General features: G+C 33.2%; 1 protein-coding gene across 2 annotated transcripts in view; it reads right to left on the bottom strand.

The window, feature by feature from the left end:
• Positions 1 to 23,914, bottom strand: part of LOC149424299 (neural-cadherin-like) — a 306,585-nt gene that overhangs the window by 16,119 nt on the left and 266,552 nt on the right. For both annotated transcript variants that reach the window (XM_089651433.1, XM_089651434.1), the window contains exon 4: positions 16,867 to 17,031. In XM_089651433.1, coding sequence (XP_089507559.1) covers positions 16,867 to 17,031 — 165 coding nt within the window. The remainder of the gene's footprint in view (positions 1 to 16,866; positions 17,032 to 23,914) is intronic.

Here is a 23,914-nt window from a genome sequence, read left to right as displayed (position 1 = left end):
TAAAATAAGATACATTAGTAAAAATGATAAGAAGTCTCACATAAATAGATATTCAAAATAAAAATAAAAATATATGTATTGCGGAAATTATAGATGTCTATTTGTGTCTCGATATATAAAAGAATTGAAATAAAAATATTTATATTGATTATTTTTAAGATGAAATATATCTCCCAGATCAGAGTATTTATTTCCGAGACTGTGAAGTCTTGAAATCGGGGAATTTTGATAAGACAGTGTCCTGGTGTTGTAAAAATAAAAGGGTAGTAAATTTCGGCAAGATCTTTTGGGTATGTGGATGCTAATTAATTGGAGTAACTCAGGACAGTCAATTTTGTAATGAAGTATTTTATGTAGTACTATTAAATCTGTGTTTATTCTTCTTTCTGAAAGTTTTAATAGGGACAATTTATCTAGTAAGTAGTTATGATCAATTTTTTCTACAGGAATATGCAATATATAGTTTATATACTTCAGGAACTTATGTTGAATCTTTTCAATGTTATCGGAATGAATATTGTAAAAGGGAGACCATAACGTAGAGTTATACTCTAGTTAGCACCTAACAAGGGTTTTGTACAACATGATAAATGTGTCTAAATTATTGAAGTCTTTTGAAATTATTATTATATTATGTCTATTCTGAGTTGGTAGCAGTGGCGGCTCATGATTTTTGGGTTACTAGAGTTCTAATATTACAAAAAATTGCATTAATGATGTTTTTGTAGCTGAAAAGGATTTTTTTAAATCAATTTTTTGTATAAAGTTTTTCAGGAAGCCCGTGCGACGTGCACGGCCAAACTGAAATTTCCTGAATATCTTCGTACAAAAATCGATTTTCCGAAAATAAATAAAAAATCGGTTTCAGCCACAATAACATAAAAATGCAATTTATTATAATATTAAGACTCTAGTACACCCGAAAGTCACGAGCCGCCACTGGTTGGTAGGTACTATTTAATCCGCCAGCTGTCGCCCTCGTGATAACATCATTTAGGCTGTTATTTAATTGAATCCATCGGTTTGGAGTTGGACATTGGACCCAATTATTTGTATTTAGACTAGAGGCATTCAGAATTTCAGAGCATTCAGCCAAAACCGCATTTGATAAAATGCTCTTTGATTTTGTGACAGATGTGCCTAATATTATGTCCATCCGATCTTGTTTTAATCCTGAATTTTTGCTTCTGTGACTCGTGGTATTTAGTATGCACCTAAATATTTATCTTCCAAAAAGTCGAGTAAAATAAACTTTATTTTATAAAGTTTGACAATGCCTTTGGAAGTTATGAATATAATATATTTTTGGTATTAGCATTTTTAACAAGAATTAAATTTGATACATGAGAACGGGTCGTTTCCACGACGTTTCGTGTTCAACATCGCGGTTTTGGAATGATTTTCCGGCCTCTTTATTACTTCTCTTTTATAACAGGTTAGCTCCTTGAAACGATTATATCCCTAAAGATATCATGAACCTTGAGGGAAATCATTTCCCACAGAGCTTCCTTTGAAGAGCGAATATAAAAAAAAAAATTATTATCTAATTTATAAAATTCTGTTAGTTTTAAAAATTTGGGTTTTAGGGGTGACAGTTATTTCGCCGTCAAAATAAAGTGAATTAACTTGTAATGCCACCGGAAGGTGAAAAAGCAGGCACCTATATATGTAATTTAATATGAAACAAAAATTTCGTGAAAACACCCGCGCAACAACAAATGAATTAAAAGTTACGAATTTAAATTTAAATTTCCCCCATTGGAAAAACTGGTTACTCGACTTATTAATAAAATTATTTGCGAAATCTTTTTAGATTCGCAAATTTGCGATACAAAATTTACGGGCGCGCTTAGCGAAGCGGTGGGAATAGAGATTAAATTTAACATTCATTCGAGTTACCATGATACATTAATGTCAAATGGAGACACGGACAGATTTATGATTGAAAGTGGAAATTTTTTCAGCCGTCAAAACGTCGCTTGGAAACATACCTTCAGCAGTAAATCTAATTACGTAAATGTAAAGTGGTCTACGTAAAAAAATATTGCAGTATATAAAAATAAAATATCTCCCTCTGCAAAAATCACGATGAATTAGGCGTGGTAGAAAAATTGATTAATTATTTTCTTTTTTTACTAGACGCACTAATTCCGCTGATGGAGGGAGGTTTCAGAAAGTATCTTTTCCTCCCTTAATATGGTTGATTTTTCGCAGGACCTTGGTGTTACAGCGGTAAAAGTACCGTGTTCGACAACAAACTCCGTAATACTTTGGATATACATTAAAAAAAGATAAAATTTATTTATATATTTGGTATTGTGATTACTCCTTAGGTTGTCACCTACATAGAGAGCTGTATAAGGTCGCTTAGTGACTTACAAATTGATGAATAATTATTATTCAAATAACAAATTTCCAAACGCAATTGTTTCAAATATGATCCGAGAGGTTTCACAGTTAAAAGTTTTTAGTCAATTGTTATTAAAACTTTCATGGAAACCACTTTATTTCACCATTTAAGTAGCATTATCAAGATAAATACAGTAGGTATAATTCTATGAAATACAATTGGAGTGTGTTTAAATGGTAAACCTTGTTCATCTTTTTTTATTGCCGTATTATCGTATCGTCTAAACATTTTTCCTATACTAAAACTTTATTTGTATATCACAGAACATCATACTAGAGGATGTGAATTATTTTAACAAACATTATTTATACAGGAAAACTATTTGGAATTTCATTAAAAAGTGCTGCTCATCGAAAAGCTTATAATACGTAAGAAACTTTAAAGTTCAAGCAAAACGAAAGTAAAACTAACGTTAAAATAACGATAATACTTATTAGAGAATAACTAATGAGTATACCTTGCTGGAATAAGCATAAACTACAGAAATTCTTTTAGTAGGGGTTCAACCAAGGTTCAACTTTCTCTATTACATTTATTTTGTGAGTTAGATTCTTTCGAACGCTACTTTTTATTTAAAAAAGGCAAGTGAAAATATTATAAAAAACTAGATTTACTTTTGTAATATGGATACGCAGTTCATGAAAATGCTTTCATTGGATAGATTTATCACTTAACAGCATAATTAGAAGAAAAACAAATACTGGACGCTTTTTCGGGATATTTGTTTTAGATGGAATACTAATTATTTAAAAAAAATGTACATAACGAAACATCCCGCGTTGATAAGTTTTTTTTTAAATTAACTTCACTCAAATTTCGCTCTGGGCCTATCTCTGCCTTTATCTTTAAGGATGCTAGGTGGAGATTTTTGAGGAGAGAAAGGAGTTAATATGGTTCTTAAAGATAGACATATCATCATTCCACAACCGAGCTGTTGAACTCGAGAACAAGTCGTATAAACGACCCGCTCCCATGTGATACATGTCAATCGTGTACAATATGGCGTGTATCCCGACTACATATTATGTACCAGTGTTGAAGGGATCAACGACGCTAGTTCTTCGGATCATCTTCTATTGAGATATCGGTAGAATAACGACAGCATTCAAACCAGACGCCTGTGCTCTTAATATTTCAATCCGTTTATAAAGATAAGGGAATCTATCAAACGGACCGAACAGATGGGTTTTTTTTAAAAGAATTTTGGGGCTCCAGACTATGTAGACGTGGCTACCAAATTCAACACTGGGACAGAATTGCGATTTGTACAGGGTCAGCACTTGCGTACTATTAAAGAATCTGCGGGTGCTGTGCAGTACGCCCAGCTTCTGATAGGCTAACATGACTCTGACTTCTGTGCTCTTAGAATAATACAAGTATCACATATTGTTATTGACGTTTTTTCCTCGACTAAATTCCTATTTGCGTTAAATCTTGAATTGGCGTTAAATATTGTGACTTACCACCACCAACGTTACAAACATTCGTCATGGTAATTAGACAATTACGCTCCCTAGTTGCCACGAGCACCGATAGATTTGCATGTAACTACTTACATAGACAGGTAATTAACTGTAAACGAAATTTCATCTTCCGTTGGCAAATAATATATCGAACAGCTTAGTTTACCCAGGTACCAATTAGGCAGACTACCACTGTGGTGGATCCGATCATTAATGTAATAACTGACTCGGGTATTTCTGGTACAGTTTGTTGCCAAACCGATAAGCTGCTGCTAAATATCACTTGAATAATTTATTATTATTTATTGCAAACAATTAATAATAGGATTATCAGATCAAACGATCTTGAATAATAATTCAAATTAATGTAAGAATCTGTTTAGCTCTAAGAGGAAAGCAATATTTGGCAGCTTACAAATAGGATGAAATGTATTTATAATTTTTACAAATATGTCAAAATATTTTTTGATGTTTTATTTAGCTTTATTATTTGTAAGGTGGGTACTAAAGTAATTTTTTTAAATAGATTTCATTTATGGACTAACATTTTCAAAAACTTGTATTTTTAAAGTGAGCTGTTCATTTACTATGTTCATTACTAAAAAGAAGAGATTATAATTTTCCATGATGGTGCAAAACAAATTTTACCGAGTTAAAAAGCACGAATTAAATATTAATTTTCTCCCTCAGAATCAGAATAATGCATGTTCATAATACTTAACGCTTAATTACCGCGCATTGTTCGAATTTTATCGTGAATTTACGGATTTCGATCTGAAAATTATTTATTAAAATGCGTACCCAATTACCCCTTTTCAAAATCCACCAAAGGTATAATATTATATTAGGAAACACAATACATGCAGAGGAGCGTAGTTCCTTCGGTCCCACGAGAATTCAAATGGATAAGCTTACTAGGAAAATAATGATTAAGAATTTTTACGAACGGAAAATGTGAAAGAGGGCAGGTTTACTTTTATATTATTAGAAGCGTCTAATGGTTGAATCTTCTTTGATATCGGACTTCAGCTACTACAAGACTATTTCTATAAACATCTGGACTCTGTCTGATTGTCCAACCATCATGTTAAGAGTTTAATTTGCGAGGAATCTAAAAGTTGAATTACCTCAAGGACACATTCAACCAAATCGAATTTATGTATGTAATGCATGTATTTCTGCATTTAATAATAAAATAAATAGGCAATTAATCTTCCACAATTTGACATTCAAACCTAGTTTTCAGTATCCAGTTGTTACCCGTAACGAGATTCAGACTAAAATTTCGAGTATTTTCAGGAATTTCGTAGTTCAAAAGCCCACTCCAACAAACCGCATTTATTTCAGCAGGTTATGAGTATTGCTGTTCGGGAAGCATTTTAAAGGGAGCATTCTTTGGTCGGATCGTTTTGAAATATTATCTCCAGCTGTGCTGAAATTAGCGGTTTTGTAAATAATTCAAAAGCATGAAATAGTAATTATTCACCACGGTACAATGATGCGTTAGGTACTGCTCAAATAAATTTGAATTTGCGATGATATAAAATTTCTCATCGGTATTGATAAATACATAAATTACTATATATTGCATATTAGTAATTTATTTGCACAAAGCAATATTTATGGAATAATTCATACTGAAATGATTTTATATTTCTATTGGACTAAATTTGTGAGTAGAAACTATTTTTGATTACCCGTACATTTCTTTGAAATAATCGCGTTCACTATTTACGGCATTTACTAAACAATTTATTTTACCGACAACTTGCAGTTGTATCCATATATACGACATCTGTCGAAAATTTAGACAAAAGAAATACAGAATTTAAATATGGTACCGAATTGATACCACAATCAGTTCCAATTTTAAAAATTACGCTTATATTTTATTTATTTTATTTTATTAATACAAGACTTAGAGGGTACATATGGTTTTTGTGATATTTCACCCTCCATGCTAGGGATGACCAGGAAATTATTAACCATATTGAAAGCAATATTCAAGTTCTAGAGTTCAATGAACCTGAATTAGAGACAGAATTATAACCGAAATTAGTATTTTTAATTAATAAACATGGTGTACCGAAATAAATCGATTTGAAAGCGAGTTTCCAGTTCAGATATATCTTTGTTGTTATAATAAGAACTAGGGTATTATTGTTACATAAATGTGGTAACTAATATAATATATATATAATAAATTATATCTGTGTCGTGTTATGTAAATTTTATTAAATTAAATAATAGCGTAATATAATGAAAAACAAATGTCGATTTATATTACACGTTCCGTTGAAGCAATCCACTTGTTTTGCAAAGTTCTACCTATATACCTATATCTAATAAATTATTAAAATATGCAAAAACTGTGCATGTTTCTACGAGTATTACGCGACAACCTAAATGATGCACTCTTTGATTTGATACAACGTTTGCATTGCATGCGAAACACCTTTTAATTGTCGATTAAACATTATAGTTTATAAACCTGTTATCTCCTCTATTTTCAGCACAAAAACATTCTTGGGCAGGAAAAAATAAATAAAACATTTATATTTTTAAAGCAAGTTTGGTTCGCGTTCTGTGGAATATCTAGAAATTCCCTCACAACGCGATAAATTCTTATGTAAGTAAAAAGGAATTCTTGTTTTGAAAAGAAACAGCTCAAAGCCTTATAAATGCAGTTTCTGTTTCTAAACAAAGTTGTTTTAAAAATATTGCAAAGGCTTCTTATATTTCCTTCATAAGTCAATGTTTACCTTAGACTCAAGACTTTTACAGTATTGGCTTTTAAAAAAAGTTAAGATATATTATTACAATTTCTACTATTTTCATCGACATATGTGGACTTGTTATGTTGGTAACAAATTTAAACCTAACGAGTCTGTACATGATTTTGTAGGGTTATTGATCTTTGTACTTGATAATAGTAAGCCATTCTGCGATATGCCTCTTTGAAGCTCCGAATTGTCATAAAACTTGATAATAGCCGCAATAATTTTAAATTAACTATTAAATGTTTTACTTTTTCTGAAACACGTTTATATTCTCAATTTCAATACTTAAATTAAACTATCCATCCGTGAGTTTGGTTGAGCGAAATGAAAAAATGTTGTGGTGTAGTTATTTATGTAACTACCTACAAAGATTTTTGAATATACATTTTACGATATTTTTACCATGTTACCTACCTACCTATATAATATAAAATCAAGTTTTTAATTTTTATGTGAATACCGCACAAGAGTCCCAACTGCTCGCAACCGTTTGGAGCCAGTGAGACTATGGCATCCTCTATTGGGGTTGATTGATGTTGTGAGGCTGACGGGAATGGGGAGGGCAAATAGATAGTGAAGAGGAAGGTGGGGGGAGTACCTGGCTCTGATCTGGTCCCCAAACACGGCTAAAGCCATTTCAAGCAACGTTTCAATTCTGAATGGTGGTCTTACACCAGGGCGATACTGACAGTATCTTCCACACTATTTATATTATTTTAAATGATAGTAGCTATAATAAAATGTATAAGAACGACATTTTAACTACATCACCTTTAGATTTGATGTGATCGAACGCATTAAAGTGATGGGGTTGAGGGAAAAATAATAAATGAAATAACTAATTTTTGAAAACAGTTGGGTTTAAGAGCTGAAATGGATATTTCCGTTTCAATTTAGAGGTTATGAAGTTCTAAGGAGAATAGAAACTCATTTTTCTGAACCACCTTCTGTTTAGTGTTTACTTGGTGGAGGTAGGTTCCTACTTTGTACTTAGTGGCTTAAAGTCACGCAATTTGGGAACACACACGAAGTTCAAACATAAAGTCAAAACCCTTTACATATTTATGAAAGTAACTTCTGTCTTTTACATTTTCTCTGAGCTTCAAAGAACATTGTCTGAAAAAAGTAAAAAAATTATGAGTTTTATAAATTATTCTCCGAAAAAATTACGTTAACATGACACGATGTTTTATTCTGACAATCTGGTGTTTTTGTATGGCTTATCTTGACTATTTTTACAAATATTCGCAAATGATACATTTCGCAAGAGTTATTATATTGTGGAGGATACTCTCAGTATCGTCTTGGTGTAAGACCACCATTCAGAATTTAAACGTTGCTTAAAATGGCTTTAGCCGTGTTTGGTGACCAGATCTCATAATCAGGTACTTTCCTTTTTCCCATCTCCCACACCTCAACATTACATTCAGTCTCACAACATACCGATTTGGGATACCATAGTCTCACAGGCTCCAGATATTTGGGGGGCAGTTGGGAAGCTTGCGGGGTTTGTTTTCTTTGGCAATATATCTTTATTAAGAACTTAATAAGAATCTTCATGGAGAGACAACAAACTACCGTGTTTTCATAATTAAAATGATGAACGTAATAATAAGGTCCCGTCGTAAAAAAGTTTCATATCGTTAAAGAGAAAGATACCTTGGTTTATTACGTAAAAGTAAGGTTGTGGCATTAAAACGCTGGTAAACATGCTTGTTGGGTCTGCTAACAAACTACTAAGTATCGTCAGCTATTAAAATAACGTAGGTAGCATTTTCTTTTGTACGAAGAGACCATTTGTTATAGAGAGAAAACTTTTCGTGAATACAAATCATTTATTCTCGAACGTAGCAAAAATATAAAGCTCTTTTCCACTGAACAAGAGAGCTTTGTCAATATTATCAAAACAAAAATGATTTAAAAATATGTATAAAACTAATAATCTATTCAAAAATAAGTGTTTTTTTTATTATTGTTTGTATTGTGCGCCGACGTGTATTATTCATTTCTAATACTTTAAAAAGTCGTATTAATGCAAAGTCTCTTCTCTCTTCGTTTTTCTCAACAAATAAAAAAAAGATGAAAGGTAACTTTTCATAAAAACAAGGAGGCGCTTTGGAGGTAAGAAATCCGTAGTTTTAAGTTAGTTTGATCGAAATAGGGAATAATGTTGTATTATTGAAGTAATGTTCGCTTATACCGAAGTCAGCTGAGGTTAATAATTTTTCATTTATTAAATTATTATTATTATTATCATAATAATTGTTAAATAAAATAACTATTACTTCTGAACAAGGGCTTGTTTTGAAATAAATTCTTAACTTTCTCACCTCGAATTGATTTAAAAAAAAATAAAATTAAGACAAAATTTAACATAATATTATACTTGCAAACAATGTTTTCACTTTTTATCTGAAACCGGATCACTATTTTCATAATGTAGTACTTTGCTTTTAACCTTAGAGCTACATTTAGAGGCCCTACTGCGAACTAATATCTCATAAAAACTTGTTCCAGTATTAGAACAGCCGCGTTGACCGGATGGAATCGTAATTTTAAGACAAAGGACTATATGTATAATATATTAAATTGTTAAAGTAAAAGAAAAAAAGTAAAGTGAATTGTATGAAGTAAAAGTGAATTGTATGAACAACGTACGATATATTTACAAAAATCGTAATTTCAGAACAAACAGCTACATAGTATATTAAACTGTACCAATACTTTGGTTGGAAGAAATTACCACCAGGCAATTAAAACACCGTTATGCATGTTTTATAAATTTTGAAATATTTCTCTAGACTTTAAAAAACACTTAACATTGATCTGGAGGGATGCGGATTCGATTCACAGGGTAGTCAAAAATTATTCCCATTGTTTTTTCATCGTGGGTATTGTCGGTCAGGATGTTATACGGTGACGTTGATTTTTGGTTTTATGAACCTCGCACATGGATAAAGATCATGAATAATCCACCCAGTCCCCTGTTTAAAGTTGCAACTTTTAAATTGACAGTGTCAATTAATTGCCGTACTTCCACGTAACGAATTTTGAAGCATACAAAGAGAGGAAAATTAATTATGAAACCTAATTATTCATAAGAAAAGCAAAACATTATCTAACAGTCGTATATTACATGATGATAGAAATTCTTTTGACGAGCTGATAACGCCAAAGCAAATAATAATCAAGATGATTTTTTTCGAATAAATGAGAGAAGAAATATTATTTCCATAAAGTAATAAGATATAGGAGAAGGAGGGGAAAGATGTTGCGGTTACATGGGTTAGAACGATACGTATATAATATATACAATATAAAATATATCGGAAAAAACGTAAATAGTGTTATCTACGAACATAGACAAAGTCACCTATGAGTCTCCGTTTCAAAACCACAAGCGTTAGGTATTATAAATTTTCTCGATAATGACTTGCCTGTCCGTGGTGTGAAGATTCTAAATAGTGAGAAGTCAATGTTATCTTCGCAACCCATTTTTCTATTGTGCCCGTTATCGTCCTTTTCTAGCTTGTAACAGGGAACTAGTGTCACTCCACGTCTACACAGCCCTTTCTACCCAGTCGCTTCTAGCCTCTTATACGGGTGCTGCTCTTGATTAGATTTTATATTACCTTGATAATTATTATTCAAGCGCGCTGTGGGAAAACTCGTTGAATTTCTCAAATAATATTGTGTAACACTTTTGTAGATATAAATTGGCAAAAAAAAACTGGAAAAAACGATGAGAGTCCCATTTTTATGGGTGGTTCAATGTTAAATTAACATTTGGGTAACTTTGGACATTCTAATTTTATATTACAAAAATACTTGATTATAAACTAAGGACGGGTTGTTTCGCAGACTTTGAACAATTCATCAAATTTCAAAGTTGATTTTCAAATTCTATGAAGTTTTTATTCAAGCTCTGTAATAATATAACTTTGACCTGTTGTTTCACAAAACTGAAATGATGATATAACTTGAATAAGACCTTCACTAACAACTAGTCGAATCAACTATTAAATTGGATGAATATTTCGAATTCTGTGAAACAACCCGTCTTAAATAGTTTATGTAGTTTTTGAGAAAAAAAATATTAAAAACTTATTCCCCACTCCATACACAAAAAAAATCACCTTCAATGAAATATGCTGCTCCATCCTTGTACACTTGGTCAGCTTAAATACCCTTTTTACGTGTGCTCCATAGAGAACGCCACGACGAAAATAATTAGGGTAATCTTTGTGAATGCTGTGTGGAGTGTCTTTTTGAGGAAAAGAAGACGTTAACCTGGGCCTTTATGAGACCCATTATCATGTGACAAATGTTAACTGTACAAGTGTTGGGCGCGCGTTTGATGTGTTTCCCGACTGAGCGCCGGAGCCGAAGGGATCAACGACGCTAGTTCCTCGATCATCTTCCATTTAAATACCAGTAAAACAGGGACAGCATTTTCAACTAAAGTCTAAGCTTTAAAGCACGGGTTCTCAACCTGTGGGCCCAACCGAAGGGCTTTCCGTTGTGACACCGCGCCGCCCGGAAAAAAATGTTTAAGCATAAAAGAATCTGTCAAAGTTCTATGTAATATCACTATCGCCGATCACTTGATTTCTATTAAATTAAGGTGGCCATTCTTACTATGTTCAAAGTTACCCTGAATGAGGTTTTATCATGCCCAATTCAGATTTTGCTTGTTAATTGAGACAATTGGGTGATATGATTGCTTGTAAACTAAGTTTGAAGAATAAAATACTAGTTTTGAAGACAACTTACCTTCTTGACACACTGTGATAACAAAAAATGCTGAATTGAAAACCTCCATATTCAAAGCACCGCTATGGCGGTTGTTATGAATAAAAAAAAATAGTTTATAGTTTAATATGGCAAGTTATATTCAGCATCGAAAAGAGAAAAAATAGTTTTTTATGTACATCAATAACCATAATGTTGCCTGTAGGAAAAAAAATCACAACTACTCAGGTTTTGTCCGAATTTGTTGAATTCCAATGCTTTCCCAAATGACCGTATATTTTTAAATATTGATTTAAAAAGTTTCACGATGGGGTATTTTCACGAACCGTTTCCGTTAAAAATGTGAGAAAGATTTAAACTTTATTTTTTCTGATTATGATTATCGTAATAAAATATGATAATTTTAATACCTTCACAGACATAGAAAACGCCAAAGCCTGGTAAGACGGTTTTCACTAACGTCCCCCGGCGTGACGTCAACGCCGCCGAATTCGCAAATTAAAGCAATCGTATCGTTTTGGCGGCAAATTGAAAATGTTTTATTTTAAATCGTTACAGAAAATATATTCAACATAAAAATAAAATGAAAATACATTCATTTTATCATTTTATGCGAGAATAAAAATAAATGAAAATACCCCATAGTTAAACTTCAATAATTTTTTGCCTTTTACTTAAACATTTAAAAACATCACATCAATGTTGAATTTACATGGTTTATTTTACCCCCATTTATATGAGTGGGTTATATTTATCGATTTAAACCAACTCAAGGGTATTAGAAGTGGAAAATGAATATAATAATAGTTAAATCATGTTTTAAGTTATGTAAATCGTTATGCGATTACTTGTTTTTATTTAAATGTGTTGTAGCGAAGTAATGATCTGTGTGTGTTATTTTCCAATAATACAGAGAAGGGGAAGAAAATTGGCGAATTTCGCTTAAATATGTTGGTAAGGTCGCGACAAGATAATGTGTATTTTTCAATTATAATTTTCGAATAACAATAATATTTTTGTTGTTTGTTTTTGGGGTGTTATGCCGTGTTGCGCTAACTCCTTCTTTAGCCGACGTTTCGGACAGCGTTGCAGTGTCCATCATCAGGGCAGATCCGGTAGATCCGAAGATGTGCCGGATCTACCGGATCTGCCCTGATGATGGACACTGCAACGCTGTCCGAAACGTCGGCTAAAGAAGGAGTTAGCGCAACACGGCATAACACCCCAAAAACAAACAACAAAAATGCTTTTGGCCGTGAGAATCTAAAAACTTACAATAATATTATTGAAGCCGTTATTAATCAATATTTTTGATAATTTCATTATTTATATTTTTTTCCTATGGCATACCTCCCTAACCGAGAAATTCAATCCAATTTTTTTCATGTAAATGTTTTGTTTGTTATTGAAGTGAAACTTCTTTAGGCGCGTAATTCGGGGACGGAGTAAAACCGAGTCAGGATCGACACGAAAATGCGGGTACCCCCACCACCGCTCACCGTTCACTGTCCCTCTCTCACCATATGCGCTTGTTGAGGTGGGGGAGCCGCTCACGAACGTTCTCTCTCTTCTCTTCTTTCCTCTCTCTCAGACACCAGCGAACTGCGCCACGCCAAGCATCAGCTGCTTGGTTAGTATACTGCGTCGTGAGTGTAATACGAGTGAAATACGTAATTGATTGTGGTTCATACGGTTTGGTACAGAATTTCAGTGTTAAAAATGAGTAGTGACGAGATAGAGGTGATGAACACATCAGTGGCACAAGAGGAAATATCCCCTGAGAATCACCAAAGAAGAGGAGAGTCTGATTCACACAGTGATGACATTAACATAAGGTAAATATAACCTATAAGAGTTGATAAATATTTCACAATATAGTAGTATTGTTGGAATAGGATTGTTTAATATATTGGCGAGATTATATTAACAGTGAAATATGATGTAGGAATGTCGTTACAATCAAAGCAATGGCCAACAGGCGGTACAGACAGCGGAAAAAAGAATTAAAGCCTCCCAAACCTCAAGCTAAAACGGCAGCAGAACGTTGTAAAGCATACAGAGACCGTCAAAAACTTCGGCAATCTGCGGTAGCTGAAGCTATAACACCTGCTCCAGTTCCATCAAAAAAACGGAAAATCGTTCCAAATTCTACGTGTACTGCGAATTTATTGAGTCCCAATGATGGTCCAGAATACCCAATTATCACGACATTAGGAAATGATATTCATGAAATTGACAATGAAAATGGCACATGATTGGTAAATTGTCATTGTAATTTCTTTGTAATTTTTAATTGTAATATTGTTATTTATGTAATATTGTATACTTGTGAATAAATTGAAAATTTTTGGAACTATACATTAATCGAACGTCATTCATCTATAAGAAAATATTAGAAAAAGCAAATCCATGCTTCGTCGTTGAATTATTTAACCTCTAATTTTCAAACTAACCTAAGAGAGAAAATAGAGATGATGAAATGAAAATAGAGAGAGAGGAATACTAGAAGTTTCACTTCTGTCTTGCGTAGGCTTGACACACCCACTTTTTTTTAAAACCAGGGTGTTTGTTAAATGTCCTCTATTTATCTCTGTCGTTTCCGGAACGTTTAAAACTACTACCCCTTTTTATGGGCCTTTAGCATCACCTGCTAAATAAAGGTCTTGGACTTGATCGTTTACCCTCTTTATTTTCTCCAATAATGCTTTTTAGGAAATTATCATGTGAGAGTTTGTGTCCCGTCCATTTTCCAGGTTATTTAGACATTTTATCTATATTTTAAGAATACGTCAATTAGATTATATTTGACGGCACTCGTAGGTAGAATTTTTCCATCTCCAGGGATGTTTATAATTGAATATAAATGAATGATGTGATTTTACAGAAACTCGTATACAAAATTAAATACATGAAGCGATTCCTTCGAAGTATATACCTACCCTCCGTAGTTTTGATAGTTTCTAAAAGCACGCGCACGTATTAAATCAAAAGATCTCTACTGAATCTCTAACAGCAAATGATTAAATAAACACAAAGGATGCTTCATCGATCACTTGGAAACCTATTTCATGTGACAAGATCAAGACGGATGTGGTTATTATCATTAATGTATTATAATACAGAAAAGATCTCATCACCGAAAAACATATACACACAAACGCATACCTATCCCTATCAAGCGTGAAATTCCCTAAGAGATATTTGTTATTCGGGCACACGAGTTTAATAAATATGTTTTAGCAGGATCGTGCATTGAAATGAACCTTTTCAGAGCTTTGTAACAATGGGCAATTTGTGTAAATTGTTATATTGGCATCTAACTATAGTTTTTTAATCTCTGCTGTATTTTCTTCTCCTACGTGGAATGTAAAGTACGGAACAAATAATCTCGGTGTTCGCAATACACTCGAAAGAGAAACGTGACAAAATTAGAGAGTGGAATGCACAACGTATGTACTTACTAATAATGTATTGTGACGAATCAAATTTCGTCACAAGTAAATTTGAATTAATATGTGCAACCAAGGACAAAAAAATTGTTGATAGACGTGGATCAAAAAGACAAGAAGGAAGGATGACCGGGAAGAGTCATGGGTCCTACGAGTTCATAGAGGATAGACAGTCAAGTCCGGGACGGGAGAAAGAGAAGATCGGACGGGAGTAGTGATGGAACACCAAGCCCCCGCCCAGCGACGTGATGCTGGGCGGCGGATGAAGAAGTTACGGTCGAGATCGAGAAAGTGATTTCCAAGATATGTGTTAAAGTGCGATGACCAGACGCGGCCAGTGGCTAAAGCGTTGGTAGGAGACTCGGCTAGAAGGTTTGCGGGGGACTCCGCTAGAAGAGACCGAACCGCTGAACTGCAGAAGCTGCCATAGATGACTTCTGCCTTGAGCCCACGTAAAGAACAGAACAGTTATATTTTCCACGCCTGCAACTGTATAAGAATGATCTGAACCGAATCTCGGCTGGCCACAAACACTTTTATACTGGACACTGTTTCTTTAATTACTTTTATTTTGTAAGATCTTATCATATCTACATGGCGCCCTACTCTATTACTAAGGTTAGTTGATCTCTTGTGTTACTACGTCACTTTTACGAACTTGATTTGTTACACCGTTAATTCCATGCTGCCAGGGTTTTCTCATCGATCCTGGTACATAGCCCTGGGATATTCAATCCATTAATTTAAAGAATGTTAGTTTGCTTGATAATAAATATTTGTTAACCCTATTCTTTTATGTAAACTCCACAGTGGGTTATTCTAATGATGGGTTGGCGATTATTGAGATCATATCTAATAGCTAAAACCTTTTATTACAATGGCTAAATTTAAATAAGTTAAGTTTTAATTATTAGAAACTCAGTGACAACAGTGAAAAATAAGTGCCTTTAATAAACAATGATGATGTGAAAAATGGAGAAGCAACCCCGACCCATATGACAATCAGTTATGCTTTAGATATAAGTATAATTAAGATATACTTAAGAAAAAAAGAACATTTATTTTTCATAAAATATCCCAAAAATAATAAATTTTACATAAGTAGGTATCTACTTGGATATATGACAAAAAAAAGTTTAATTACAAACGGATAGTTAGATCTTACATGCAAAAAACTTACTGATATAATATATTGTTAATTTATTAAAAATCTGGTCAAATAATTCGTTTTCCTATTAAAACTGCAGGCCTTTAACGAATGAATTGACAGGTTTCATAACAAACTATCATTAAAGCATGAGTACTTTATGGGGAAGTCGGAACACATGTTCTTAAGAATTATAATGTTTTCGCATTTCGTCCATTATATTTATTGGGACAAGGCCACCGACGTCAGCAAGTGTTAATAAAAATTCTGAATGACTAATATTTTATTGAAAATAATAATTTTTAATAGAATTTCAATAAATCATCCATAATCATTTTTTCCGTGTAATAGATAACGTATTTTATTTGTTCAATGCTCTGATAGCTAAGTCCTTCAACACTGAACAAGCAACATTTCCGCAGTAATTATGGAATTAGGGGCGTTTCAAGGTTATTTCTAAGGTTAAATGAAAACCTGCAATATAAGTATACACATAAGATGTGGAAAATAAATTAAATGAGACTAGAAAAAAAAACCACCGTCAAAAGTCGTTGATGTACGGAACAATGAAGATATTTGGCGAATTACCACATATATTAAGAAATTTAAATTACGAAAACATATGATTAATTTTTTACCGAAAATGTATTACTTTTAATTTTTTAAGACGAAATATAAAAAAAATTCATCCGAATAGCCCTACTGCGATTCTGACATTCCAAGCCGATCTGACACTCGCTCAAGTCGCTCCGCTTTGTTTATAGTTTATCGATGATACACGTGTGCTTGTGCAAGTGTATGGAGTTCACATAATAAGTTTAATTAAGTGATGTATTCTGAAGTGAAGAAGTTGTAAATTTTATACCTGAAGGATTTTCTTGGGCAGGTTGCGGTCGTCCTCTTCAGTGATCTGCGTGCGGTAGGTGGGCCGCTCAAACACCGGAGGGTTATCGTTCACGTCCTTCACGTGGATCACCACCGTCGTGAAGTTCTCCTTCAGGTTGTCGGACGCAGATACTCGCAGCTCGTACTGGAAGTATACAAAGTACTGTGCTGTAAAACCGTAAAATACAAAGTTTATACAGATGTACCAAACATACCTTGATAGCTCTCATACTACCTCTTTTTCATAAATTGCTAGATGGCATGCAGTTGGCAATACATTTGCAAGACATAGCAGATATGATCAACCGCACGGAATATAGTTACAAGGAGGTTATTTATTTATTTCTACTTAGCGCACGAAGAAAATTTACTGGTATGAAATATTGATAATTTACTAAAAAATCTGGTCAAATTATTCGTTTTCTCCTTAAAAAATGGGACTGGAGGTCTTTAACGAATGCATTGACTATAACGTACCTTCAGTAAAGCACGAATTTGTTATTTGGAACACGTTTTCTTAAAAATAATGATATTTTGGCATCTCGATCATTATATATATTCGAACTAGGCCACCTGTTCAGATATATTCTAAATGACCAATATTTTACTAGGAAATGATCATGCAGTCACATTTTCAATAGTGTCATGAAGTGTTGATGAAAAAGCCGTATTCATTTTTCTCCGTACGATATTACTTTTAAATGTATTCAGGTAAAACATGCTATGGCGCTTAAGCCCCCGCATACCAAATTTCTACCGATTTATAACAAATTTCTAGTTAACTTCTTAAGTTTTTAAGTTCCAAAAAAATATACGTTATTTTTTAAGATAATATATACACATTTGTTATGCCAAAACGTTAATTATATGAAATTCCCTTCACAAGATCTTCATAGATTAACTAAGAAAATATTTAGCTATTTTCTTTATACTTACAAGCAGCACAATGGTTCTGGAATGATACTGTGTATTTATGTTATAATATTAAAAAAATAAACAAATATAATATAATTGGTAAATTAACTGTCTTCCCTACTTCGTTCCTAGCTTTTCCCGTTATTTGTTTATTTATCTTAAAATGGAAAATATTATTTTTTTATTTACGCCCACCGGCTTTAATATAAAACAAGTGCATTCAAATTTATTTATTTACGTAGAATTAACGGCACAAAGGCCATGTACATTCATGATAGTTATAAACAGTCATTGTATTATATGGAAAGAAAGGAAAATTTGTAAGTTTATATAAGTTGACAAGAAAAAATAATATATATATATATATATAATCTTACAAATTTTCCTTTCTTTCCATATAATACTATTACTGTTTATAACTTTCATGAATGTACATGGCAATTAGAATCAACATTAAAGAAAAACTTAATTATAAGTTAAATATTTTCGTAAAAAAATAAGTTACAGATCGTAAGTTGATAGTTAATTATTGATAGTTAATATAATAATCTTAACGAAACAAAATATTAGAAATTTGTGATTAAAATTTTAGTATGGGATAAATGAAAATATCAACGGAACTGAATTTATTTCCAAGCGTGGACTGGGGAATTAATAAATGTGCTAATATGAAAATCACAATATTATAAGCGATGTTGTAAAGTTAATTTACTATTTAAAATAAAATTTTCACATAACATTATTTAATATGACTGATTAATGTTATGTATTTCGTGCATAGTTAGGAAGCCTATAGTCAAAGATGCAAGGCAATTAATCAACATACTGAATAAATGTGATATTTTCCCGCTCGGACAAATCGAAAATTTCTTGAAAACTGACAACTGGATTAGCACGGCGAGTTGCTGGTTGAGTCGCCGTGGAATACTGGATTTTGGAAAGTTGCGCCTTTTAACCAATAAGGGCTATAAGGCTACAACAGCAAACTTCTTAAATAGATAGTAATTTAAACATAATTTTCAATGTTTGAAACTATCTCAAATTATGAACAAAGTTTCAACGCTGAAAGTAGGTACCCAATACAAAAATGACACGCTAACAATTTGAAAATATAACTCAAGAAACAAAGATGTAAAATTAATTACGTTTTGTTCACGAAACTATCCCCTTTGACAATAACAATATACTTCCTGGCAATTCGAAGGCAGAAATATAAGGATCAAAGTTATTGGAATAAAATATAAAAACAAACTCAACAAAACGAAGGAAACACCGGCAAAGATATCCGGTATGATTGGACCAAATGTTGCATCCGAAACTGCACTACAGCTTTAGATGCATTTGAAAATGTACTGTAAAAACTTCAAACGAAACGAAATGCGCAACCGAAAACCATAAAACCACACCAATTAATAAGTTGAAAATAGAACTTTTGAACTAAATTATAGCACAAGAATCATAAATAGAAACGATTAAAAAATATGTTTGATCTGTGGTACACGGTATCCGTTGTACAAGCAGATTTGTGGTAATCGATCTATGTCTTTGAAACTACGAGTTTAATAGCGGACTGTTTACGAAGATTGTGTACTAATAATCTACTTATTCATTTTTCTCCCATTTTATTATTTTCACTATGTACCTTTGTAGATGTTTTATTATCTTAGTTCTTTCTAAAGTCACATTAATCGCCTACGGGCAGTACGCACCTACCTACTAAGTACGTTGTGTTAGGGGATCAGGAATGGGCCAAAGTAAGCAATTTGTACAGGTCTCGAAGAGGCCCAGATTTAAAAAAGAGGGAAACAAATTCTTGTCATGCTTATGTGAAGTAAAAAAGCTCCCGTTGTATTTTATAGCCAATTAATTACTGTCACAAGACTGATCTCTCTTACCCCCAGAGAACTCGTGTAGTTATTTTTATTATATGATGGTAAACAACATTCACCCAACAGTTTTTTTTATTATTAACTAGCGCAGACCCGTGCAAAATAGGATTTGTGAACCTGAAAGTATTTGTAATAATAACATTTGCCTCAGATCAGAAATTTATCTTTCGAATAAACACTGTCAGTAAACTTAAAAACATCTGTCAAAAATTTGAGGGACAGAAATGGACATTTGAAATATTGAATTATTCATTAATTTATTAAAATAAATTAATTTGGTACTTGGTACTGGTTCTTCTTCGCTTATCTGAATTAATTTAATTTTGAAAAATAAACTTAAATTAGAGACGTAGAGATCATTGAATCTTAGTTACAGAAATAATGACAGCGGAATTTAGTGTTTTTAATTATTACACTTGATACTCAATGTTCTGGATAAAGTATTATAAGATAGAAGACGAATATTTGAATAGAAAAATCTTCTCTTACTTGGTTTTGGAAAAAATCTGAATATCACTGAAAGGTCTCCTGAAATTAGAGGCAATACTGAAATGCCTTAAGCCTAACCGCGGTCGCAAAACAAAACTTCTTTCGACCCTTAGATAGAGACACCTTTTTTGGAATAAACGATATCATTTTCAACCGTATATGCAACACTGTGATCTTGTTTTATTTCCTTTATTTATATCTTCACCCATAATATTGCCAAATAAATAAAATTATGAATATAAAAATATATTGTTTTTAATTATAAGTTTTAATGGTAATATATCCCACCCGCGTAAAACAAGTGCAGATTCAAGTAGTTATTGTAAATTCGTCGTTAAACGCCATTCCTCGCATGGTGGACAAAATAATACTCCAATTTTTACTTGCATGTAATAAAAAAGAGCTAACAAAAATGTGTTACAAAAATAATCTCATTATCTTCTATGTATGTTTCGCACTACCCGAACTAGACTACCCGAATATATGTACGCTCGATATCGCCGGCGACAAACTACGCTTTCTTCTAAATTAATCTTGCTTAATTCTTGCTTGGGCAACGGGAGGCTTGGGGGAGGCTGTGCCAGGTATTAGGAGGCACCTTTAACAAGTTATTTGAGCGCGTTTTTGTTAATGTTTAATGTTGGAATTACCCACGCAATAAAGACTAGGTGAAGGTTTATACTTCTTAAGTACCAGTGGTCTACATTGCTCTTTGACCAAGGGTAAGCCGATTTTAAGTGGCTTATGCGTAGCATATATTTCCATTTTTTGTTTTCGCATAATATTTTTTAATATTACAGACACAATTTACAATGGTTTACATATACCTACTGCTAATTAGTATTGATATATTCATAATGCAAGGGATAATATCTCTAAAGAGTTTTAAATTGCAAGATATGGAATATATTACAATAGCTTTAGTCCCTGGTGTTACCCGGGCATTACACGTTTTTCTAAATCATTAACCTTCCCGCAAAATTTCATCAATCTCGGAAAAAAACTGTAGATTTGTGCAAAATTCAAATCCACGCCTCCCTCCCGCCACTGAAAATCCTATATTTATTGATTATGTATCCGTATTATCCCAAAAACCGTGATCATTTTTTAAATGGCTCCACACAGGAGGCCCTGGAGAAAAGATTTTCCCTCAGGGCTTATACCATCTTTGGGATACAGTGTGGTTATAAAGAGTGGGCAGGAATCTGGGGGGTTAGTGTGTCTAGGAATGACGAACGTATGAATTCAACCCTCCCACGGCCGTGCGAGGCAATGGATCGAGGGTGTCCAGCTAGAAAGTCAAAAGGTCTCCCTCAGCTACTCTCTCCCGATCCTACTCGCCACGCAGTATGTGTGCAAACGCATCAGCCGCCAAGACCTAGAAAAACCTCACCCGATGAAACTGAGCATCCCTGCTAAGTAAATGAACGTAGCAAACCACAAGTGCACAGATTTACCTATCTTCGGGTATGCGGACACCCTCACAGCATACTTCTGCCATACTTATAACACTACAGATGAATCTCATTTACATGGCTTCCAAATGTATTTATCCTTTTCAGATAAGTTAATTAATTGAGTTTTCCATATTGATCATTCGCTACCGTTAAGCTTGTGTCAGACCACGCTATAAGCGCGCTATATTCTCGTCGCTTGGTCTATTTAAGCGTATCGTTCGTCATACATTCCCATTGGGATCCATATAGCGTAATCTGTCAGCCCCCTTAATTTAAGATCTATTATTAATCACTATTATTTTTATTAGTTAAATTTAGTGTTACTGCGTTTAAACTTCTTTGAAGACCGGAATTCAAAATATCAGCGGCGATTGAAAAAAAAATTTGAAAACTTAAAAATGTAAAAATGTAAATTCCCCATCCAATTTTGGTTATAAATGATATGCCATGTCACAAGGCAAGATTATAAAAGTCCACAAAATCTAATACTGGCTAAAATCTGTCTAAAAATGAATTCCCAATTCCTCCTAGCACCAAGTACACGTTATATTCTGGATTCACCGGGCGCAACGCCTCGCTGACAGGTATATATTGCAAAGGTTGCCAAAACTCAATTCAAAGAAAACCACTGGTATAACGATATCTGTTTTTATTAAAGTGCTGGCAACCCTTTCTTCCAACCCAAAATTACAAGACATAAAAATTGCGATTTTATCACCTCTTTCAAAGCAATACAACCCGTAACCTAATGAGTAATTTTCTGACGTAAGTATGATTTTGGAGTACAGTGCTTAAAGACGATTAATGGGTCCGAAAAACAAATTTCTCAGTCGTATGATTCAAGGCAGTGTGTCTTAACTAAGCAATAAAAATGTTCACTCAAACACCTAAATTATATTTTTTGTGTATATCTGTCAATATTTTGTATCATAGGTTAGTTTTAATATTCTCCGGGTGCTTCCGAAACCGGTAGAGTGCAATTAAAATTAAAGTGGTCTAAAACAAATTTATACCTTTTATTGTAATAAAAATGTTAGTGAAGACGTAGATTATTTTAATAAATCTAAGCGAAACATAAAACAGAACAAGTCACAGAATATTAGGAAGATAACCTTCTCAACTGGGATTCGAACCCAGGGTCTCTGTTTTTTTGTCGATCTCATATTTTAAATTTAGTATTTACAATCTTGCAACTAATTTTTTCCATATTTAAGGTACCCAAATGGGAAAAATTAGTTGCTAGATAATATTGTTAATTCTGAATTTGAAAAATGCGATCGACAACGATGAAGTTCAATAATTAGGTCCCATTGGTGGTGTGGTTTCCAAATATTCCCAAATTTCACAATATCTGCGGAACTTTCATTTGCTTGTGCCCTGAGAGAATCCAATTCGAACTCTGCTGGATGGTTTTCAAAGCTGTACATGACATGGCGCCACCCTACTTGTCGGAACTGTGCATTCGAAGCGATGTTAATATTAGGCAAGCAATCCTTCGATCAGCATCTTCAACAGCCATAGGTAGACTCTCGGTACCTATGCGCAATCCCAATACCAATTTTGGAGAACGAGCTTTTGCAGTAGCAGCTCCAACACCTTGGAACAAACTCCCTTCACATTTGCGAAAGATCGACAGCTCATCTGAGTTCAGTTCAAAATAAAGACTCACCTTATCAAGAATGACGTATCTAGAATAATTACAGATTTTGATTTTTTTCAGTAGTATTTTATTGCTCAGTCCTGGGGATTTTTCTCCATAACCACCTGCTTTAATGTAATAACCATTTATTATGCGTAAACCATTTTGTAATATTTTATACCTTACCACTGACACCACGGGCAGAAATCATAAAAATCTTTATTTGTAAACGTAAATATGTATGTTAATCGTAAATCTCTACTTTAAGCCGTAGTTGTAAAAATACTGGGTAATAAAAATATGTATAGTTTAAAGTTACTAGTTAAAAGTCTTAGATGTAAATCACTAGACATTAATCTTAGTTATAAGACACTAGTTATAAGTCACTAGCTATTACATTTAGTTACAAGCCACAAGTAATAAGTTATAACTGAGTTGTTAAGCGCCCTCTCTCACGAAAACGGCGCTATAGAAATAATCCAATCATTATTATTAAGGCATCCGGATGGTTTTTCGGGCTATTAGATATTTTTTTAGCTTTTGTGGAATCCACGTTACTGTGAAGTCCCGTGATAAGATAATGCACTGGGCGTGAAGTTAAACATCGTCACAACGAAACTCGTTCAAGATAGGTTAATA

The sequence above is a fragment of the Hesperophylax consimilis genome, chromosome 4 (genome assembly GCF_061612785.1).
Source record: "Hesperophylax consimilis isolate HC1 chromosome 4, BYU_Hcon_1.0, whole genome shotgun sequence".
Classification (NCBI taxonomy): Eukaryota; Metazoa; Arthropoda; class Insecta; order Trichoptera; family Limnephilidae; genus Hesperophylax; species Hesperophylax consimilis.
This window is presented reverse-complemented; position numbering and strand designations above follow the sequence as displayed.